Source organism: Polistes canadensis, unplaced genomic scaffold, assembly GCF_001313835.1.
Source record: "Polistes canadensis isolate GaletaPanama2010 unplaced genomic scaffold, ASM131383v1 scaffold_171, whole genome shotgun sequence".
NCBI lineage: Eukaryota > Metazoa > Arthropoda > Insecta > Hymenoptera > Vespidae > Polistes > Polistes canadensis.
In genome coordinates this window covers 98,353-121,387 of record NW_014569718.1, presented here as the reverse complement: position 1 = coordinate 121,387, position 23,035 = coordinate 98,353, and the positions used below count along the sequence as shown (strand labels likewise).

The 23,035-nt window shown below is 30.0% G+C and overlaps 3 protein-coding genes across 6 annotated transcripts; 1 reads left to right on the top strand and 2 right to left on the bottom strand.

The window, feature by feature from the left end:
- Positions 1-1,280: 1,280 nt before the first annotated feature.
- Positions 1,281-7,843, bottom strand: LOC106789221 (formin-2-like). Its single transcript, XM_014753278.1, has 10 exons — positions 7,418-7,843; positions 6,833-7,331; positions 6,303-6,506; positions 4,928-5,097; positions 3,080-4,550; positions 2,902-3,005; positions 2,543-2,830; positions 1,920-2,457; positions 1,593-1,846; positions 1,281-1,518 (listed from the first exon to the last, which is right to left on the bottom strand). The coding sequence occupies exons 1-10, from the start codon at positions 7,823-7,825 to the stop codon at positions 1,360-1,362; spliced, it is 4,095 nt and encodes a 1,364-aa protein (XP_014608764.1). The 5' UTR covers positions 7,826-7,843; the 3' UTR covers positions 1,281-1,359.
- A 93-nt stretch (positions 7,844-7,936) lies between these two features.
- LOC106789222 (NF-kappa-B-repressing factor) lies at positions 7,937-12,411 on the top strand. Of its 4 annotated transcripts, none has more exons than XM_014753281.1 (9): positions 7,937-8,025; positions 9,812-9,914; positions 10,141-10,311; positions 10,387-10,538; positions 10,913-11,144; positions 11,232-11,358; positions 11,452-11,639; positions 11,723-11,896; positions 11,995-12,411. In XM_014753281.1, the coding sequence occupies exons 2-9, from the start codon at positions 9,862-9,864 to the stop codon at positions 12,155-12,157; spliced, it is 1,260 nt and encodes a 419-aa protein (XP_014608767.1). In that variant the 5' UTR covers positions 7,937-8,025; positions 9,812-9,861; the 3' UTR covers positions 12,158-12,411. The 4 variants fall into 4 exon arrangements, with proteins under 4 accessions (XP_014608767.1, XP_014608765.1, XP_014608766.1 ...); XM_014753279.1 differs by having other exon boundaries at positions 10,114-10,311; XM_014753280.1 differs by lacking the exon at positions 7,937-8,025 and adding an exon at positions 8,125-8,139 and having other exon boundaries at positions 10,114-10,311.
- A 4,242-nt stretch (positions 12,412-16,653) lies between these two features.
- Positions 16,654-22,484, bottom strand: LOC106789225 (prohormone-4). The gene is made up of 4 exons (XM_014753285.1): positions 21,682-22,484; positions 20,897-21,028; positions 18,323-18,475; positions 16,654-18,116 (listed from the first exon to the last, which is right to left on the bottom strand). Exons 1-4 carry the CDS (start codon positions 21,812-21,814, stop codon positions 17,923-17,925), a joined length of 612 nt encoding a protein of 203 aa, XP_014608771.1. The 5' UTR covers positions 21,815-22,484; the 3' UTR covers positions 16,654-17,922.
- Positions 22,485-23,035: the final 551 nt, after the last annotated feature.

The following is a 23,035-nucleotide window of genomic DNA, read 5'->3' as shown; positions in this document are numbered from 1 at the left end:
AAGTTACGAAAGAAAAAACAGGTAAGTACAATGAACAAAAATTTATGAACGAAAACTGTGTTTTAAATATTATCTAAACGCTCGTAAATGTACAAAGTATTTTTTTGTTTGTTTGTTTATTCATTATTCTTTTTTATTAAACATTCTTTATTTCTCTCTCTCTCTCTCTCTCTCACTCTTTCTACATATATTAAAACAGTTTATATATAAAATTCGTAAGAAAAAACTTAACACAGTGTACGTTTTTAGGCGCGTGTTTCTTTTGTTTTTTTTTTTGTAGCTATATGCAGATATTAATAGATTAATTATTAACGTATTATAAATTGTTGAGAGATTATTACACATTAACAATGATTATATAAATTGATAATTATATTATTATATTATTATTATTTTTATTTCTATAGAATTATGTCGTTGGAAAAGAGGCAAATGAAGATCTATGGCATTCCTACGGCGTAAGATCAGGACGGACATTTTTACCGATGTGACTTGATGATTTTTTTCTCTTTTCTTTTATTTTATTTTATTATTATTGTTTCCTTCCTTTTCTATTTTTTTTTTTACGCCATTTTTTTCTACCTTTCTTTAAATATTCAATATATACAAATTTTCTCTTTTCTTTTATTTGTTTTTTTCGTTAACAAAGTTTATATATTTTTTTTTTTGCAATCTAATCAATAATTCATTTAATTCAATTCACTAATTCATTCATTCATTCATTCATTTATTCATTATTTTTCATCGAACGAGAATACTGATCAAAATCCATATTTTATCATTATTATAAAACATAGATAATATATATATATATATATATTGTATATATATATATGTGTGTATATATATATATATTATTTTAATAAATACGCAATACAAGAGATAATTAATTGATAATATTAAATAAATAATTAGCGAGATACACGGAATAAACGTAAAAAAAATATTTAACAGTTAATTGTAAGACAAATATAAATATAAATAATTTAAATAATATAATATATAGTTTGACAAAACGATTATCAGTAAAAAAAAAAACGTAACAGATTATAAATTAACGATTGAATTGTTTGAACGAATAGAAAACACCTACTTCGTCCGAAGTGAATTATTGTTTTTTTTTTTTTCTTTTTTTTTAAGCCATCATTGCAATTTTATTATTTTTTTTTTTGTACTTACGACTATTAAACCTTTGATTTATTTTATTATTTTCATTATCTTATTTTATTTTCTTTTCTTTTTTCAACATTCTCTTATGTGATTCGTTTTCCTGTTTTTTTTGTGTGTTTTTTTTTTTTTTGTATTATTTTAATTATATTTTCTATTTAATTTCATTCATCTAATTGAGATTATCACGCGTCATATTTCTTCGAGAGTTTCATCCCTTAATAACCTAGCTTTCAACCCGAAAGGATGTAATTTGTTTCTTTTAACGTTTCTCTTGCTTTCCAATCTCTTCCAAATTTCTTGTTCCATTTTTTCTTTCTTCAGACGTTGCTGTTCCTTCTTCCAAATATCCTGCATACGAATGACAAATTCATGAAATAATTTGACAATTTTACGCACAAAGAACGATTCGTAGATACAAATACCTTGAAATCGTGACAGAAATTAAACCACAGTGTAAAGAATTGATTAGGATCGGCCGTATCCAATGTCGCACCTTTAGGTACGAATTGATAAAATTGCATAACACTTTTAAATTTTTTCTTTGCCTTGACCAAAGCTTTATTCTCGTTTTCTAATTCGGTGGTTGCACTGGTAAAAAATGTGTTCATGTTTTCTTGAAAAACACGTGCGTTAGGCGGATTAGATTCTATAACTGCGTCGTATTTTTTTTGACAAGCTAAAAACAGAATAAATAAGTAAATTAATAAAGAAATAAAAAGGTAGATTTTTGAAAAATGTGAATATCGTACCTTTCAATTGATCGTCCAACCTTTGAAGTTCTTTGGTAATATCTTCAAAATTGATCGTCGATGCAGCTTTTATGTCAGCCGGCTCAGGTACGGGTAACGGTAAAGGTTCATCAAAATTACAATCCTTTTCCTGAGCTAATCTCGCTTTAACAATAAAATGTAACAAAGTAATACCGGGTACTTTAGATTTAACATCCTTCAATTTGTCAAGTATTTCCAAATGAAAACCATCTGCCTGTCCTCTCATCATGTTACCACCGTTCATATAATTTCCCAATGTTAATATCAAAGCCATCACCTTTTTCAATGAATTAGAATTGTTCAGGTAATCACAAATCGTCTTTAAATTGGTCAACTTGCTCGATACCGACGATATGGCGTCCTGAAATTCCGATTGGAATACCAAACAAGCCATTCTTTCACTGAAATGATCAATCCCTGCTAATCGTTTCAAAAATAATTCGGGACGATCCAACGGGACTTCGGAATTAGCTTTCTCGTGCGCTAATATCTCGTCCAATTCTTTTTGCGTTGCTCTCTGTGCAAAGAAAAACGAAAAAAAAGAAAATATAAATAAACATTTCGTACGAAAAATAATTTCATTTAAAAAGTTATATACTAACGACTTCGTAGATTTGTTGTAGAGATTCGAGACCTATCACACTGGTGTCCAGATTGTAAACAGCATTTTCAACTTCTGTAAAATCAATGTGCAAACTTTTTTCCAATATCCCAACAGTTTTCGATCGTTTTGAATCTAGAATCTTAGCAGGTTGAATTTTCGATGGTTTTTTAACAACATTATCTCCTTTTTTAGTAAGTTTACGTTCGGTTACTTGACGTGAAAATAAATTAGTAAATTCGGTGATATCTAGATCCTTTTCTTCTTCTAATTCCGCCCAAAAAGATGTCTATTAAATTGATTTGAATAAATGAATGCAGTCGGAGTAATAATTGAAAATTCAAATCATTGATTTTTTACCGTAGATTTTCCTACACTGGGAACAGCCGCCATTGGTGCGATAATTCTCGTCCAATATAGTGGTTTCATCGGTACAACAGGATTCAAAGGTTGTTTCCTCAATGCTGAAAAATATTATGGATAAATGGTTTTAAATATTTTCAATGTTTCATTTATGAAATAATTTCTTATTACTTACTCGATCTGCTGGGAGGATTCCAGCCTCCGATAGGAGGAGCAGGTAAAGGAGTTGGAGTAGAAGCGAATGGTGGTGGAGGTGGCGGTGGTCCTGATGCATTTGAGCCAGGACCTGCTCCCGTGATCGAGGTAGAAAATAGAGGAGGTGGCGGTGGTCCAGTCATACCTGGCATTGGTGGTGGTGGTGGCCCAACTATTCCAGGCATTGGTGGGGGTGGTGGTCCAATTATTCCAGGCATTGGTGGAGGTGGTGGTCCGAATGATCCTGGCATTGGGGGTGGTGGTGGTGATGGCCCAAATGTTCCTGGCATTGGTGGAGGAAGTGGTGGAGGTGGTGGTCCAGCCATTCCTGGCATTGGTGGTGGAGGAGGTGGTCCAGCCATTCCTGGCATTAATGGTGGTGGTGGTGGTGGTGGAGGAGGAGGTGGTGGTGCTGATATTGGTCCTGAAATTCCTGGCATTGGTGGTGGTGGTGGTGGTGGTGGTGGTGGTGGTGGTGGTTGGGACAAAGATAAAGAACTCTGTCCTGTCAGTTCTGGCATTGGAGGAGGTAGGGGTGGTACTTGCGATTGTTGTGAAAATTGTGCTTGTTCAGTACCTGGCATAGGAGGAGGTGGAGGAATGCACAAAGTTTGTAAATCCAATGAAGATGGTGGAGATGGTAATGGTGGTGAGATACACGAAGCCAATAATGCTGGAACTTGTCTCGATTCGGAATGAATAGTTGATTCAGTCACTATCGAAATTAACGGTGGTAGTGGTGATTGCGATGGTGGGGTAAAAAGAGGAGGAGGAGGAGGAGGAGGGGGAGGAGGTGGAGGAGGCGGAACCGGTGGAGCAAAACATTTCGGCGAAATATCTTCTTCCAATTTTGTTTCGTCAATACTTTCAACGACAGGAATCAAAGATTCCGACATTTCGGTCACGATTTCTCCGTTCTCAGTGGGAAATAAATGATTATCTTGACTTTTAATGTCTTCGTTAGTCGGTGAAAGTGATTTTTGATTGGACATTTGGACCTTCGATTTCTCATCTTCCAACAACATACGTAGATTCGTTATTTCGGGTTCTTCTTTGGATTTAGTCGATTTTTTCGATATAATCGATTTGTTAGGTAAAATTGGTGAATTATCGAGAGAAACAACGGTAATTTTTTCACCTTCGCTGATACTCGTTGCTTGGGATGCACTTTTGTAATCGTTCGATGACGGTGAACTTGCACTTGTAACGCTGGGTGATGCACTTTTTGGTGACGTTTGAACACATTTGTCCTGTGCCATCGTAACAGCATCCTTATTAACTTTTTTCAATCTTTCTATCTCGTTTCTCAACTCGATCAATTCCTTTTCCAATTGTTGTACGTTCTCGTTGGTTTTAGATTTTTTCAATGATTCGTTAAAATACGACGACGACGATGACGACGACTGCGACGTATTATTATCGAATTGATTTCGATAATTATTCAATGATACCTGAAATAAATTTGTTATACCGTTAGTCGATGACATATTTAAAATTCACACACACACACACACAACTGGGTTAACAAGTTAATTTATCTAAATTCAGAATAATTAGATAAAATTTCTTCGAATTATATTTCTAATCTCGAATAAATGGAATGAAGTATAATAGGAAAAAAGGTTAAATGTCACGATAACTAGGTTGAGAGATTACAAATCTTACATTGTCCTGAATTTGTTAACGATTGAAACCAAACAAATAAAATCGACAATGATAAGTTTCATCATTTGACGTATCTGTTTGTCAGCTGTCAGGTGAGACAGCTTATCCCAACGTTTTATTATAATAATCTTATGCTAATATCATTAAATCCAATGATCCTTACCGTTTGTGGAATATTATTTGTGCTATCTTTGTCCGCCAATGATCGAAGTAAACCTGTCGATACCAAACGAGAATAAAATGCAAGCTCGAGTTTTTCACGCTCTGCATCTGTCAATTGTGATTTTAAATGTTCTGGCAACTCCGACGTCAATACTTCTATCAAACGTAATCCTATAAAATGAAATAAGAAAATATACCTTGATAACCTTGACAATGATAACAATGATTTTTGTACTTAATTCTTTTCTTTTTTTTTATTTTTCTTTTTTTTTCTAAAAAAGATTGAAACGAAAAAAAAAGATATCTCGAAAGAGAAATAATCCGTAATTGAGAAAAAAAAAAGAAATGTATGAACCGGTTATCATTGTGCACGTGAACATGAGCTAGCAAGCTTATCGTTTAGGTCTCTTTATCTTCTTTCTCTTCTTTTTTCTCTCTCTCTCTTTTATGAATTATTATCTTCTGTATTGTAAAATTGAGATTTTTCTTCGCGTAATTGTATTATCTCAAAACATGTGAGTAATATATATATATGTGTGTATATTATTTTTGTTAACACGTTAAAAAATGTTATTGAAATGAAATGAAATACTTCCTCGATGGGGGTTTATATAAAAAATACAAACCTAATCGTTCTTTTTTAAATTCAGATAAATTCAACGTTCTTGACATTTAATTGAAATTCAAAAAGAAAATGTAAACGAGCTCGACATTAAATTTCATTGCTCGTTAAATGTTAAATCAGAAATGACGAGGACACCGCGTTATCGTATTTTCTGTCAGTCAGTCAACTGTCAACGTTAAAAAAAAAAAAAAATATTCTGCAATAATACTTATTTTTTCTCGACTATTTCGATATCGCAACGACGCTATAACAATCGACCGAATTCTGATAGAAAACTAAAAACAGGTTTTACACGAGAAATATCTCTTCTTTGTGTGTTGTGTCGTCGTTGTCGGCTCTCTTATCAGTGCAAACGCCTTTCATTTTCATTATCGTTCAGCACATTTTTAAAATGATTTACGTCTCTCGAATGTTCTTGTTTTTAATGAAAAATTTATATTTTTCGTATCCTTTTTTATTAAATTATACGAAAATAATATTTTCTTTTTTTTTTCTGTCGATCATGCAAACACGATTAACATAATAAACGATAAATAACGAAAATAAAAATGTATATTTGAAATATTATTTTCTGTTAACCCATATACGAGTCGTTCTTATGTAAAAAAACCCCATATGAACAATTTACCGAGCCATATAAGGGTCGCACAATACGATGATTCGTACGAACATATTTATGTGGAACGATACTCGTGCAAGTTTCGAAAAAAAATTGATTATATTGAAAATGCAGATTGCTAATTAAACTTACCTTCGAATTTACTATAAAGACCATAATCAAGTTTACGTGGTATAACTTTGGCGTTATCGTTGATCTTCGATTCAAGACTAGCACGATCTAAAACCAAATTAGCAACTCTTCGAAGTACTTGACTTTCCGGTGATGTTTCGTACATCGTGTGTCTTCTATGTGGTGTCTTTCTGGTATCACTAATAACAGGTGATGGCGAAATATCTGCAAACAATATAAATTATCATAATGAATGGGTGTATTAAAATAAAGTAAGATAATAATCGTACTTTCGCAAGGTAACAAAATAATGACTCGTCGAAAAAAAAAGAAAAATAAAATCCGTAACGTAATTGAAAAGATAAAAGATATAATAAGTATTTTTTTCTTTTATAGTGCTAAGACTAATCAAATATTTATGTCATGTTGCGATAAGAATGATATAAGGTAGCAAATATAATCTATAATCTGAAACTTTCATATTCATTTTGTTTTCCTGTTTTTGAAATCTAATCAAAATAGTAAATAAATAAATCAATCAATATTCTTACTCAATTGAGATGGTGTCGGTGGTAATTGAATTCTTTTGTGCCTTAGAACAGAGAATGGTGATCTTTTTTCGCTATGGTCATCCTTTAAATTGATTGAAGCAATTAATGTATCAGTTGACGATGGTGTTTTAGGAACACATTGCGTTTCCGCAGGTAATGGAACTTCTTCTGTATCGGTAAATACACTGTCACTGGAAGATTCCTGACTGAGCGGTGCAGATATCTCGGCAACTAGCAAACCTTTGTTGGCTAGACGCCAGGAGTCGGTGACCAACAAGGTGGATGAGGGGTTCGTTAGGCTCACCGGGGTTGTGTTAGCTTCAATAATCGGTTCTTTCGTAGTTGATGTTGTTCCATTGATAAGAATAGACGTTCTACTAGGTGTCTTATCGATCTTTTTATTCTCAACATCGCGAGAAGGGATCATCGTATTTGATGATGATTCCTCGCGACATTGAGATATCAATTTTGTTTTTTCATCGGGCGTTGTCGTAACGATCTAAACAATACAATTTAAACATTTTGTCAAAAAATTATATATAAAAAGAAAAGAAAAATATATTACAATAGAACATTGTAACCAACCTTTTCGGTGGTTGTCGTCACCGGTGGTTTAGGTGCCTGTCTTTTAGCAGGCGTTTGTAATTTCTCAATAGATGATTTATAAAAATGTTGCGTGTTATTACTTTTACCGATCTCATAACTAGTAACATCGTCCAAACTTTTGGAACTTTTTTTAACATTTATTATCTCAGGAAATTCCGGATTGTCGATGTTCGGATATGTTACATTTGCATTATCCTTTACCTTCTTTCCTTTTTTTTTACCATCACTTTGTAAATTACCCATTAAATTACGGATTGTCGTTACCGAGGATGCTGCGTTTTCCCCGTATAATGCTCTCAATGATTCTATCCAACGTCGAGAAAAATCGCGCAGCTTCGGCGCCCAAGGCCGCGCCTGTGCAGCGACTGCGTCCTCAGGTCGATGCATTTTCCCCGGTCCGTCCGGTCGATAATCGACAATGAATTTCGAGTTCTTATTAAATTCTTCTGTGTGTTACTTCTAAACAATTCTCGAGAATTTATTTGTTTTTCCCAAAGGGACAAAAAAACAGGAACGAATACATAAACGAGTGAAACGAATACAAAGGAACAAGGATCAATAGAAGTGGATTAATTTTTTCATACTTGGTCTCTCGATTTTTGTTCTATTAGTATTATTATTATTATCGGAATTTTGTAGTGCACGTGTGTGTAAGAGAGAGAGTGAGAGAAGTAATTTTGTTGAAAATCCAGAACGAAACAGTAAGATCCTGTTTTTTGTTTCTTTTTTGTTTTCTCTTCTTTTTGATTTTCATCGATTTTGTTGCTGATAAATATCGGATATTGTCACTAATAGTTGCACTGTTGGTTCTTTCATTAACAATAACGATGTATTATTATTTATTGGTAAATTCGTTGATATATTTGTTAAACACATGATCACAATTATTTGAATTATTGATAGTTTTGTTTTTATACGAATAATCCGAATACATTTGAATAGGTTTCCGATGACGGATCGTTTTTCACTGTTACATTTAACCAACTCATTTCGTTATTATACTCTGACGCATATTGTATATCCTTCGAAGGATAAGTAAATACGAACGGTTATACTTATTTTGTTTGTTGTATATTGAAATTTGTTTTCTTTCCTTCTTGTAACGCGTGTAGATGCGTCTTTTAATAATACGAAATTCAATTAATACGATTCCACGATCCTTGTGATTGAGAAACCTAATTAATTATACGGATAATTATTAAATTGTTTTTCTTTTTATTTTTTTTATATGTTTAGTTAAAAACTCACCGTTTACTGGATCACATTTTCACTTGGCACCAACTACAATCCGATTCCTTTATGTATGATCTGACCTGTTCCTGTTTCACAATACTCTATTGTGAAATTACTATTGTATTACAAGGATACTATGGTGAATCTGTGTCATTTCAAACGTTTATCCTCTTCCGGTTATTCCATTCGAACAATTTTCTCCTTCCTTTTATTCGTACGCGTATGCAATTGATTTAACTCACTCGTTCAGCACACTTCACTTTCTATTATTATCTTCGCTCATGTTAGTTTCGTAGGAAAAATCGAAATACAATTAATTTTTTATAATATTATAACAAGTGCACACACGTGTACAAAGCTATTGATATTTTCAAGGTTGTCTTTTTTCAAGTAGCATTCATCGTTTTATTCGCGATCGATTTGGACGATGAATTTTTAATTTAAAAAAATCATACGTACGTTCTAACACCTTTTTATTCTTCTCGATCATTTTTATTCCAGTTGAAAATTTAATTTCGTTAATATACAGACACTGAATTTTTGTAATCATTTATGCAATAATTTAATTGATTTAGATTAGAAAAAATATAATTTTTTTTTGCTTGTTATATATGGTCACAATTATTATAATTTTTGTTTTTTTATTGCAAGGTATTACTTTTTAGAAAAAAAAATCAAATGTATTCTTGATGCATATAATTATATAAACACTAATAGATATTAATAAAAAACACTATATTTTATTTGATCCGCGTAAAAAACACATATACACTCACTCACGTCACATTCACTACTGTCATGTCTCTCATAGATCTTCTTACAGCGCAGTCTCCTATAATCGAGTTTCGAGATACGATAATTCGATTATTGCAAATCCAAAGCGGGAAAATTAGAATTTCCAAATCAATCATTACATTAAAAGATTCATATAATAGAAATAATTGTGTAATTAATAAATATAAGTATAAAATTAAAACAAATTATTTTATTCGATTAATGTAATCATTACATTTATTTATGTTTTTTTTTTTTATTACACCAATAAAATTCGATTGAGAATTAAGATAAAAAATATTTTATCGATTGAAATATAATTGCATACACGCACGTGTAAATCAATTATCGTACTTGCACCTTTAGAAACAATATTCACCGCTAGAGGGTGCACACGTTGGGTCACCTGATCAAAGATGTCAACCGAACGGAAAGTGTACCGCGAACTGTTTTTCACATTGTTTAAGTGGTGAGTTGCATTTATTATATTAAAAATAATTATTTTAATAACAATTAGATCATTTTAATATATTTATTACCGATATTTTTAATGATCTAATTTATTTGTTCATATTTATTTCAGTAATATTGTATTGTGTAAAGTATAAATATATATATATATACATATATATATATATATCAATCAACAAACTAACCTTTTTAATTAGTATACACATATCATATCTAAATCAAAGGATGAGTAGATCAACAGATTGGGACGTAGAACAATATAAAACGGAGCACGAATGCGACGAGCATTGGGAATTAAGACGTAAATTTTTAATAACTCATAAGGATAAGTTTCCAGAAGATGAATTACTATGTTTAGCACAAGTCTTTACCAATGTTGAGATTTTAGGTTGCAGGTATTATTCTGTTGCATTTTCCTTTGATGTATATGTTTTGGATTTAAATATTTGATTACAATTGAAATTTTATAGATATCCTAAAGAAACTATGAATTTGATATCAGAGTTAGCCCAAGATATTGTATGTGAATATAGGGAAAGAAAAAAGAATAAATTACAGAGAACATTTGTCAAAGCATCAGATGCTGCCCGTACTAAGGCACAAGGTACATCCAAAATTCAAGGTACATCAAATTTCAAAATATTCTTTGTATTATTTAAATGAGTTAATATATTCATATATACAGAACATTTCATAATATGTGAAATATGCTTCGATAATGAACAGCAATAACAAGAACGATGAGAAAAGCTCATACAAACATGTGCCTTATTTTGTCTTATTTCAAAGTTCTAGTTACTTTTGTAGTTCGATAATCCACAATAGCTTATTTTAAAAAATACTCAAAATGAATAACTTTGAAATCAAGTCAAATAAAACACATGTTATGTATTCTGTATATATGTTATATATATTTGTATGTATAATAATCTAATAGTTTACATTTATGTGATCAAACACAGCTTAAAGTTATAGGATTTAATAATCCGTTATCAGGTAGTAGCACGGAGAAGATGGAAACAAGTACAAATGATTCGAGCTCAATTAAAAATGAAAACAAGATAGATAACGTACCTGCTAAAAAAAATAAACCAGACACGTCTCCATTTGGAGATATGGTATTAGTTGAAAGACCTGGTGATTTACCGCAAACTATACTTTCCTGCTCTGTCAACCTTACTGGTGGAAATATCCAATGGAAAATGAATAAGGCGAATATAAACAAGTGGCAAGTAGATTAACTTAAAAGAATTGATAATTAAATTTAAAAAATTAGACTCGTTTTGTTAATAATGTAAATGTATGCGTTTTATAGGCAATGTATTATTTTAATTAACGATAAACAAGTCACAGAATGTTACGGCACAAATCCAAAGCTTGCCAAAAAAGAAGCATCGGTCAAAGCATTACAAGAATTACAAAAACATTATTATACTATCAAGGTAAATTTGTTTTTTTCTTTTTCCTTTTTTTAATATTATATCTATTTCAATAATTTAATATAAAGTGTTCATCGCGAATAAATTTATTTATAGATTAAGAATAATTTTATCGAAGAATCTTGTGTGACAACAACGACAATGCTGCAAAATACATCATCACCGCAGGAATCCGTTTCTGATTCTATTTCTGATGACAACATTGGTAAGAAGTTAATGAGACTTATGGGTTGGACTGGTGGAGGACTTGGAAAATCTCAACAAGGGATTATCGAGCCAGTGATGTAAGCAGGTTATTCTTATTAGATTAAATTACTTTAATCAAAGACAGATATTAAAAAAAAAAAACATTTGTAAAAATTCACAGCGTTAAACAACAAGTTAGTCGAGATGGTTTAGGATTGAAAGTTAAATCAACAAATCTACGCGAATTTGAATTTAAGTGTAGAGAAATATTAAAAAAATATCAATCGGGTGATTTGAAAACTGATTTAGTATTCTCTCCAGAATTCTCCAATGAAGAAAGAATGATAATACACAAGTAAGTATTTAACATTTATAAAATGAATTTTGTCATTATCTCGAAACAAGAATTTTCTAGAATTAGAAGAATCGATATTTAATAAATTATTCTTGCAGACTTGCGCGACAAATGGGCCTAAAATCTCATAGTTATGGTTCGAAAGAGCAAAGAAAATTAGTCATATCTCGTAAAATTGATTTAAGGGATTTAGTTATCGAATTGAAAAGTCTCGGTGGAAGCACAGACAAATACGAGCTTATAAAACCAAATTCCGTTTAGGACCAATTACAAATATATATATATATAAACATATATATTTTATCTTTCGCACTACTACAACATGTGAGATTCGTGTCCAAACTTTGTTTCAAACATAAGCATGGAATACAGCACTGAACTTTGATATGCAGGTGTTAAATCATAATGCAAGAAGTTAAAAGAGATTTTCCAGTCTTATAGAAGCAATATTAAATGACATTGATATACTTGTAGGTATATTACAATTAAGTTTTAGCACAAAAAAAGTAAAAAAGGAAAAAAAAAGACATAGCGTTCTTCGTATATTGTCAGGTTAGATCGTTCATCATTGTGTTGCATTTTCAGGAGCAGTAACCATTAATATTTTTATAAAAGACTATTGTACAAAAGATATCATATTTATATGTACGCATTAACACATCATGCATGTCATGATAATGCGACAATTATTTTGAATATATATATCTCTCCCTTTCTTTCATTAAAAAAAATTACTTCAACACAAAATAAACTTAGGAAATGAATTTAACATGTAAATAATTCGTCTATATATACACATACACACACGCATATATCTATATATATTATACAGGGTGTCTCAGCGAAAGGAGGTCATTTAAATATTATCTTTATTTTTAATCATATGAAATATATCGCATAATTTGATTAGTTTCAAAAAATATATGTCACGGATCAACAATTTTCTTGCTAGATATTTGTTTATAAATGTTGTAACTAGTAAGCTTTACTTATCGGTAAAATCAAGAATCAATTATAATACGTATAAGTAAAATCAATTATATTTAATTTGCCTCTATAATAAGACATTTTAAAAAATAATTATAACATCGATAAGGATAATGATTGGTAGGAAATACAAAAATATGATATAGTTTTTTTACTAATTTGCTATATTTAGCATCATTTTCATTACATATGTCGTTCGTTGAAACATAAGCAATTTCGATCAATTAAACTCTGCTAATATCTAAAAAAAAAAGAAATAAGAAAAAAAAAATAAAGAAAGAAAAAGAAATAAAAATATATAGAAATCAATGTTTAAACGCAAACATTAAATAATAAAATATTCTCGATTGTATAGTTTATTATATAAATGATAACTTTCTCCTTTAAAAGGAACTTTTATTTTCTTTTTTTTCTTTTATTACAAATATATTTTTAAACATTTATTATTTAAAAAAAAAAGAAGTGGTGATAAAAGTAAACCATCAAACGGCGATGCTTAAAGATTAAAATGTTATTTATTTCTTATTACGATTTTGTGTTACTTATTCCCAAGAATTAATAATAATAAGATAATAATAATAATAATAATAATAATAATAATAGCAACAAAGGGATTAAATGAAAAATTACTTATTGATGAATTTGTAACAGATCGTCACGTTGATGTGCAATTTGATGTGTCGGGTGTATGTGTAATAGAAGTGTCAAACTGTCAAACTGAAGAAACGTTCACTTTATTATTTATTATACCCATTGCGCGTTAAAAATAATATTCATGAACACACACAACATTGTTGTATTATTATATTAAAGTGAATTATTTAAATGGAAGTACAAAACTGTTAAGAAGCAAAATCGCTTAGAAGTGTACGATATGCCACAGATGCCGTAACAACAACAATAATAATAATAATAATATAATTATTATAAGAAAAATTCTTTGGCAGTAGAAAAAAGTTCGAACAACAAAAAGGAATTTAAAAAATAATTACATTTTTTTCTTTTTCTTTTCTTTCTAAATCGCACTCGACATGCATGATTGATGATAACAATAATAATAATAATAAAAAACGTATTTGCAACTTTAGATTAGTTTGAAAATCGATTTACGACAAAGTTGAAGCTCGTATACGACATGTAGAGATTGAATTTTAATTTAACGAAGCTAATAAAATTGCATAAATATTACATGCGTTTTCTCCCCCGTTCCCTCATCACTCTCCGCGTTCACCCCCTTTTTACCCCTACTTTCACGTATTTAGATTTACAGATAGAGATATAGTTGCTCGTCGTTGTTCGTGTTGTTTCTTTTGTTTTTTTTTTTTTAAATCCGATTAAATTACGCGCACTCGTTTAGTGCGAATAATTTTGTGCAATCTTTGATAAGAAAAGTGAATTATAAAGAAGATTAATATAATACAATACATTTTGTTTTTTTGCAGAGTTAAATTGTTATCCGTTTATAGGTGTGCTACTTGCGTATGTATGTATACGTGGGTGGGTTGAAAAGTATTTCAATCTACATAGAAAATTAAATTGTATTGTGCGTTGGTCAAATCGATTTTTTTTTTTATATTAAAAAATAAATAAAAACAATTTTATTTCTTGTTCTTATTGTGACGTTGAGAAAAATATTCAACCCACTCACGTATTTCATATTTATAATAAATCAAATTCTTTTACGAATTTTCGATTATTACAAACGTCGTGCTAATGACATTTACACAATTGGACAAAAATTAATATTTAAAATTAGAAAAGTGAAGTAAACAATTAATATTAAGAGTATACTTTCTTTTTTGATTGATTATTTACAATAATATTGCGTGCAATTAATCATTTTTATAAATAATTCAAACAAAGCATTCGATTGTTCGTTTTCTTCTTTGCTTTTTAAAAGACAAACATATTATCTCGACTTCAAATTAATTTCATTAATCAAAATTCGAATAATGATTATATTCCGAAGGGGCGGGTGAAATATGTTTGTATATCTTTTTAACAGTTTGTTTTTAGATAGCATTTCTTAAAACGAGGAATAATAATGATTCACATCGAAGTCGGGTCAAAGGGTCAAGGCACACTTTAGCGGAGAGTCGGAATACCTTGACCCTCCGATAGATAAAATGCAACACATACATTTTCGTTATTATTATAATAATAATAATGTAACACACAATATTGTTTTTTTCTTGGTTTTCTTTTTTTCCTTTTTTTCCTTTTTTTTCCCTCGAATTTTGTCTTCGGTCCAGGCCCTACTTTGGACCGTAATTGACATCTGGAGGGAATTATTATTATTATTATTATTATTATTATTATTATTATTATTATTATATTGTAGTTGTAGTTGTAGTTGTTTTTTTTATTTTTAAATATACCAAAATATTATATCTACTAGATATATATATCTGATAAAAGTTGACTCTTTCAATATAATAATATATAGGGGTTTGTACGTATAATTAATTATGAAATAATAATAATAATAATTATACGTACACACACTTTTATTATTAATTACTTATTTTGTTACGTGAAAGATATGTCGATTGTGTATTGACTAGAAGATACGCTTAATAAGTAAATAGTACACGTTATCATCGTTTTTTTTTTTTTTATTTCTTTCTTTCTTTTTTTTCTTCTTTTCTTTTTTTAAAAAGAATTCTCCCGAAAAATATATTTCACTTATTTTTGTTATTCCTTCATATATATTTATCTATGTGTGTATATATATTGTGTATACGTGTATATAGTATATATGGTCTCGAAGATTTACTAAGCAATGCACCTTTTTTTTTTATAGTTTTTTGTATTTTTCTTTTCCCCTTTTNTTTTGAAATAATAATAATTATTATTATTATTTCTTCTTTAATCTTTAGCAAGACCATATGCACGACCATACCCATTAGGAAAATTGTTTACCGATACTATTGTGTGTGTGTGTGTGTGTGTGTGTGTGTGTGTGTGCTATTGGAATCGTTGAAATAAAAAAAAACACACACACAAAGTTCGATTAACAAATTGAATTAAATTTTAGTCGTACGCGCGAATAAAAATTAAAAAAAAAAGAACAAGAAAAATATATGATTTTTCGAGAGAATTCGTCCATTAGTTCGCGTTTTATTACATTAGTGATATGTTTAGATTGATATGTATTAATTATTTTTTGTTTTCACTTTTTTTTTTTTTTCCTTTTTTTCTTTTTTAATATATATATATGTTTTTCTTCGTTTCTTTCTTTTTATACTCCCATTATTTACCGCAAGTGAAAATATTATTACGGTGTAGCACTCGTTTATATTTCTTTTCCAATATATTTTCTCCCCTATTTGTTTTTTTTTTTTTTTGTCATTTTTCCATTATTTTTTTTTTCTCTCTTTTGTTACTTCCAGCTTTTTTTTCCTTATTTTTTTTTTTTTTTTTAAAATAAACTACCTTTCGTACCCTGAATAATATTTTATTTATGCGTACGATATGATGTTCTTGTTGTGTTGAATATCTTGTTTGTACCTATTTTATAACTTTCAAAGAGAAAAAATTGTGTCAACTCAAACGTTAACAGTCGTTTACTTTCATTTGCAATTCTACTGCAGAAAGATTTAAAAAGAGAGAGAGAGAGAGATGATCTTTTATTGTTAGGTTACTTTTTTCTTATTTTTTCTTTCTTCAAATGAACAATCCATGAATATTTTATCTCATTTCTTTGCTACCGTCTCCTTTCTTTCTTTCTTTCATTATTCTGCACACTTTCTGTTTGCATTTTTTTTTTCTTTTTTTTCTTTTTCTTAGAGTTTCTCGTACAAACACACATACATACATGCATCATTTTCAGTATAATAACTTCATTCAAAGAAGATAAAACGTTACTTATTTTACTTGACACCAAAAACTAGTCTCATCCTTTTCTTTTTTTTCTTTTTTTTTTTAAATAATTTCGGTACACACATCGTACTGTTCCAGCAGTAACAACAATTCACTGTTATCGGGTAGCAAATATCACATAGGGATGCGTTTTCAAATCTTTTCCTCTATCGTACTGTTTTCTCTTTCTTTTTTTTTTTCTTTTTATTCGAATTAGAATAACAGACGAATCATAGAATTACGAATGATATCGTTTTTTTCTTTTTTATCTAAATCGAAAAAAAATATAAATTAATATTAAATATTAAATATTACAATTGAATTGAAACAAATAACCAAAGCACAGCTCCGGTCCGATATCAACAACAATAAATTGTTTTATAAACGAAGAAAAAAAAAAATATATATATATATATATAATATTTGTTTATGTAAATATAAAATTAAATGAAATATACAATATCATTCGTTCGATCAACGCATCATCCTCTTTACAATAATAAAACATGATATATTAACGTGAGATGTATGCGAAGAAAAAAACAAAAAAAGAATGTAGGCACAGACAACGATCATCCTTTTCGAAATATTCTAATCATTCACCAAAATTATTTCGTCAATTCATTTTCCATCATATAAAGTCGTTTTCGATATTCTTCAAATATATTCGTTGCGATTAACATCGAATAGCAGCAGCTTCTGATATTAAGTGATTAATTATTAATATTATATGTACAATGAAAAGTGGGAGAGAGTGAGAGTGAGAAAGAGAGAGAGAGAGAGAAGGAGAAGAAATTAAATTAAATTAAATTAAAATTAAATTAACGGAATAATTAAATTTGATAATTTGTGCGATGATATTACATCATTTTCGACAAAAAATTATCTTAACAAAAATAAAAAAAAATATGTGAAATAATAACAAATAATTAGAATAATAATAAAAAATAGAAGAAGAGGGGGGGGCTAGACGAAGATAATATATATAATAATAATTAAAAATAATGAAATACATCGACGTGTGACTAATATTTACGATCCCAATCGTTTAATCTCTAGTATCATTATTTAAAAGAAGTAAAAATAAATGTTATTATAATAATAATAATAATCAATAAGGGAAATCGTAAAAATAAGTCAACGACGATTTATTTATCCTTGATATAATCGTTGCCTTTTCAGTCGAGGAAGCCAGTCTTGACGAGCTTCTCGAGGAAGAATTTAACATCCCCTAATTCGGAATCCTTGATACCAAGTGATTTCAACATTCCAAGGTCACCGTTCTCCACTGCCATAAAAACTGAACGTAAGTGTTCCAAATCCGATCTCATCAGGTGTAAGACTGCACCAAAATCTTCAATCGTTTGCGATTCTGTATGCATATATATAACATTATAATTAAATATTATTAATTATTATTGTTAATTAAAAAGATTTATAGGAATTAGGGATTATAATCAAGAGATTAATAATAATTTATATTTTTTTTAAATAGTATATAAGTGGAAAAATTTTAAATATAATTTTATTTCGATTAATTTATATTATATTATGAATATATTAAATATTAATAATTACCGGATAACGCAATGGCAACTTTGTCGACACCACCGAGTGGTTTAAGAGTATCTCGAGCTCTGTTACCAAATAACTTTTCGAGATAATTCGGTCCGTGACTCGCCAGTAATGACTGAAGGAAACTTGCCGTCTCTTCTACAGGTGGTCGTTTGGCTAGAAAAGTTCATATAAAAATGTATTTTAATTCCTTTACTCTTTTACACTTTCACATCCCTTCTTTCTTCGCGTTATTCTTTTTTTTTTTTATCCTATAGTTCGAATTTTGTTTAATTATTGTATCTATCCATTTATTTAGTTCTTTGAATATAATTTTTGTTCCTTTTTAACAATTTCACACATCTTCGAATTTAATTTCTTTTTTGTTGGTATATTGTAATTGAAATCATTTTTTCTGTGTTCGTGTATTTGATCTTTTTGTTTGTTTTTTTTTTGTTGATTATTATAAATAATATATATTTTTTTTCTAGATAAATAAATAACGTTGTTTTAAAGAGTTAACGTTGTTTTCAACGCGAGTTAAAACGCATCGATCGATCGAGTTCAAGAACAAACGCTTATGTGTGTCTCGTAATAAATAATAATAATAATAATAATAAATACATGGCAAAGTTCGGTGCCGGAAGCTTTTAACTATCACCTGCCTTCCTTTTCTAGGATTATATACGGTGATCGCACCTAATCGATCATGAAACTTTATTTACAAGTATTTATTATCTTTAAAGAGAGAATATTTTAATCATTTAATATTATTATTTTTGTTATCCATGTGTAACACACACATATACACACACGATACGTTAACACAATTTAATTATAATTATTTATTTTATTTTTAATCTTCAATCTTCATCATTTTCTTTTATTTCCTCTTTAGATTAATCGTCTACGTAATCAGATTTAGAAAATTGAGATTTAATTGTTGATACGCGTATAATATATTTAACAATTATTTTAATCAATCTCATTTTTCTTCTTTTTCTTCTTTTATTTCCTTCTTTAAAAGATAATCATCTACACGGTATCGGATATAAATTCTAATTTAAATTTGTCACGTTTTTTTATTTTAATCAAATCACATGATTTCCTTTTATTTCTTTCTTTTTCTTCCTCTCTCTCTCTCTCTCTATCACACGTATTATTAGATAATCATCTACATAAAGAGTTAGAATTAAAATTCAAATGTTAAACGATAAACGATTTTGTCGTGTTTATATTATTAATTAATTAATTAATAATCTGATCACACATTATTTCATTTTACACGATTGAATTATAAAATCATGCAATTTTTTTTATTTGCGATTAATTTGATTGTTCTCGCAAGTTTATATTTTAATGACAGTTCATATAAATAATATTTCCTTGAATACATTGATTAGATTGAAAATGTGGTTGAAGGAAGAAGAATGATCGCGAGAGTAAAAGAAGATTTAACGAAGGACGTGAAGAGAAACTAACTGATATGTGTGTGTGTATGTGTCTGTGTGTGTAAGTAAATACATAAGAGTACAAGTGAACCACAGAATACTTATCCACTTATTCACGAGTACGATCGGTCGTTAGGAGCAATGTAGAGTTAGCCTTGTTCAACGATGAAACGTTATTTAATAGTAACGTTATTAAATAGTAACAATGACGGTCGACAAACAACGGCTCGATTTTTTGGCCATTGTTGCACAATCATGCTTTTTTAATTTATATATATATATATAATAACATTAACAATCTTCTCTCTTTCAAATTAACGAATTTTTTCGATCATAGTAATCTCAAATTTTTCCATTTGACTATCCCCCTTTAAATCGAGTGATTATGTGTGCGAAAAAAAATACCCGGAATCAGTAAATGAAACTTTGACTCACGTCAAGAAATGGGACTTAAGTCACCCTTTCATCCCCTTCCCCTACCAAGGATACAATTGGTCTATAATAAAAGGAACGATATTGGTCCTCGTTATTTTGTTTCTAATTTGTACTAATTGTTAAACCTATTTTTAAATCTAGATCGTTTTTAATTGAACTTAACATCAACTTTTGACTCATCAATTGAATTACTTTCGATTCAGATATAATCGGTGGGGTTATTAAAAAAGATTTTCCAGCCCAGATTATCGTAAATAAAATATTTCATTATAAGAGTTTTAAAAAAATCAATGAACTACGGTGAATAATTCTTATAATCATTTATACTTTTCGCATTATTTTCAACTACCATTACTTGTATAATCAATTGCATGACAATCGATTCCTAATTTGCCATTTCGGTGAAGGTAGAAGGAACTGTTGAATGTATAATGGCAAAAACAGGCTTAGAAATTAAATTTTAAAGCCCCCCCCCATCGTCTTTTGGGACGTAACACATGTATTTTATGTATGCATATATGATATTTATGTGCGTATGCAAAGTAAGTACGTACATATGCGTGTACGTTAATAGAAGGCGCTCCCTCTTGCAAAATTACATACGATCGATCGTTCTCGCGATTTTAAAGGTGGGACTAATGCATGAATAGATAATAATAATAATAATACTAACAATAACATTTTAATGTGTGAACAGAAAACCATATTTTACCTGCCGTGCAGAGTTTCGTATCTTCGTCATAACCGTTTCGACAATCCGGTGCACCGTCGCACAAATATTGTATCGAGATACACGTACCATCGCCAGGACATTTAAATGGTTCGTAAGGACGACAAGCGTCGTCTGAAAAAAACCAATAACAAAAAAAAAACAACGACTATAATTATTCATTTTTTATTATTTCACTTTTTACTCGGGGTTTGTGGTGGTGGTTGGTGGTGGTGCAATCTTCTTTTCTTTTTTTTTTTTGGTATCATTTTAATGAAACGGGAAATGAAGTTTACTTTTTAACGTTCTCTTTTCTTTTTTTTTTTTGTATACCCCCCCCCCCCCCCCCCAACGCTGATTACGTACGAACAGTTTATATTGCAACGGCAAAATTAAATTTTTTTGCTTGCATTAACTATTTCATACTGCAAATTGTTACGGTGTTTCTTTTTTTTTCGATAAAAGCACACAACATTCGAAGAATAAAATAAAACGAATGATAATAATAATAAAAAAATTGTTCGATGTAATAGTTTGATTTTTACAATTCATTTCTTTTTTCTACAAATATTTCAAGATTATTTAGCGAACCCTTCCAAAATTATAGGATCTCGGAACGATCACGGATACAATCGAAAGTTAAACTGCTCGTACGGTGTGGGGGTAAATGGGGGGTAGTAAAAAAGAATAAGATAGTGAAGTGAATTATTCATTTAGATCGGTCAGATAAAATCTTGTTTGTATAACAAATCAACAATACAGGAATAAAAGAAACATAATTAACTTACCTGAACTTTTGGAATTGAAATTCCCATAAAAACGGCTCAAATCGATCGCCACAACGGTACAGGGAAAGACCGTCAGGGCGAGGCCGAGACCGAGAGCGGTCAAACTCGTGATCGAAGATGCTCTGCTTGGCATTTTTTATTTAAAAAATCTTTTCAGATAATATATATTAAAAGTCGATTAAATAAATATTAATAATTAAATCGACAATGTCTCGAATCCTAATATTTTTATTGTATTTTATTGTATTTTTTAATTGAATTCTCTCTCTCTCTGGTCCTTCAAATTCTTGCCCAGCTTCTTTTGTAATAAAAAAATCGGCACACTCTCGACGAAGATAATCGTGTAACCCCGTCCGATTATTTTTCCTCTTGTTCTTTTTTTTTCTTTTTTCTTTTTTTCACCACTTACTCAACCCACTACCTCTATTCTCACTATTCCTCTTCTTCTTCTTCTTCTTCTTCTTCCTCTTCTTCCTCCTCCTCCTCCTCCTCCTCCACCCCTCTTTCTTCTATTTTTCGTCCTTTTCTTTTTTTACTATTTTGTTGTTTTTTTTTTTTTTTTTCAAAATTATCTTTATATATATATTCTTTAATTTTCTTGACCCTTAATTTATTACGATTAATGATATGTCTCTTATTCGTCGATCGTTAACAATAAATACACTTTTCTTTTTTTATATTGTTTCTTTAATTTAATTTAAACGCGTTGTTGTACTTTATTCTTGAATTTCTTTTTGAGCTGGTCGCACGACGCTCACAGCTGTCAACGATCGACTGGATGGTTGGTCGGTTGGTTCGCTGCTTCTGGATTGCGATTCTATCCTAGTTATATGTATATCAAACACTATATATATATATATATATATATATATATATATATACATATATACATATATCTATATCCTCTTTTTACTATACATTTTTCCCTCTCTCTTTCTCTCGCTCATCCTCCCTTCCGTGACGACCTTCCTTCCCCTATTTCCCCATGACACCCTCCACATTTCTCTCCCCTTTCAAGCTTAATGTCTGGTCAAGGGTCATGATGCGTGACACCAGGTATACATGGTTTAATATGGACGCACCTGCTTCCATACACACCCAAAGGAATGAACAACGCATATCGTACGTCAAATTTCGCATCTTCTTCTTCTTTTTTTTTTCTTCTACTACTACTGTTAATTTTCAAGAGTGGGGGAATACAGTGGCGTCCTTTAGACCATTCACGATCCAGTTTACATGATATTCAACCAATGAACATCCTCGGCACCCAAGTTATACCCCAGGACACCCACGCATCGCTGCTGCGCCTAGTCGCTCTGTTCATTTCAAGCCCGACATCGATTTCGCATCCCCT

What these genes read in the sequence shown, in the direction of transcription:
- LOC106789221 (XM_014753278.1), bottom strand. Translation starts at nt 7,825, where the DNA reads ATGCATCGACCTGAGGACGCAGTCGCTGCACAGGCGCGGCCTTGGGCG. An exon ending in TACAACAAATCTACGAAGTC is followed by an intron (nt 2,458 to 2,542) that starts GTTAGTATATAA and finishes TTCTTTGCACAG; the next exon opens with AGAGCAACGCAAAAAGAATT. An exon ending in GTTGGACGATCAATTGAAAG is followed by an intron (nt 1,847 to 1,919) that starts GTACGATATTCA and finishes TTCTGTTTTTAG; the next exon opens with CTTGTCAAAAAAAATACGAC.
- LOC106789225 (XM_014753285.1), bottom strand. Translation starts at nt 21,814, where the DNA reads ATGCCAAGCAGAGCATCTTCGATCACGAGTTTGACCGCTCTCGGTCTC. An exon ending in TTTCAATTCCAAAAGTTCAG is followed by an intron (nt 21,029 to 21,681) that starts GTAAGTTAATTA and finishes GGTTTTTTTCAG; the next exon opens with ACGACGCTTGTCGTCCTTAC. An exon ending in TACGAAACTCTGCACGGCAG is followed by an intron (nt 18,476 to 20,896) that starts GTAAAATATGGT and finishes GAACTTTTCTAG; the next exon opens with CCAAACGACCACCTGTAGAA.
- LOC106789222 (XM_014753279.1), top strand. Translation starts at nt 9,862, where the DNA reads ATGTCAACCGAACGGAAAGTGTACCGCGAACTGTTTTTCACATTGTTT. An exon ending in GTTGAGATTTTAGGTTGCAG is followed by an intron (nt 10,312 to 10,386) that starts GTATTATTCTGT and finishes GAAATTTTATAG; the next exon opens with ATATCCTAAAGAAACTATGA. An exon ending in GGGATTATCGAGCCAGTGAT is followed by an intron (nt 11,640 to 11,722) that starts GTAAGCAGGTTA and finishes AAAAATTCACAG; the next exon opens with CGTTAAACAACAAGTTAGTC.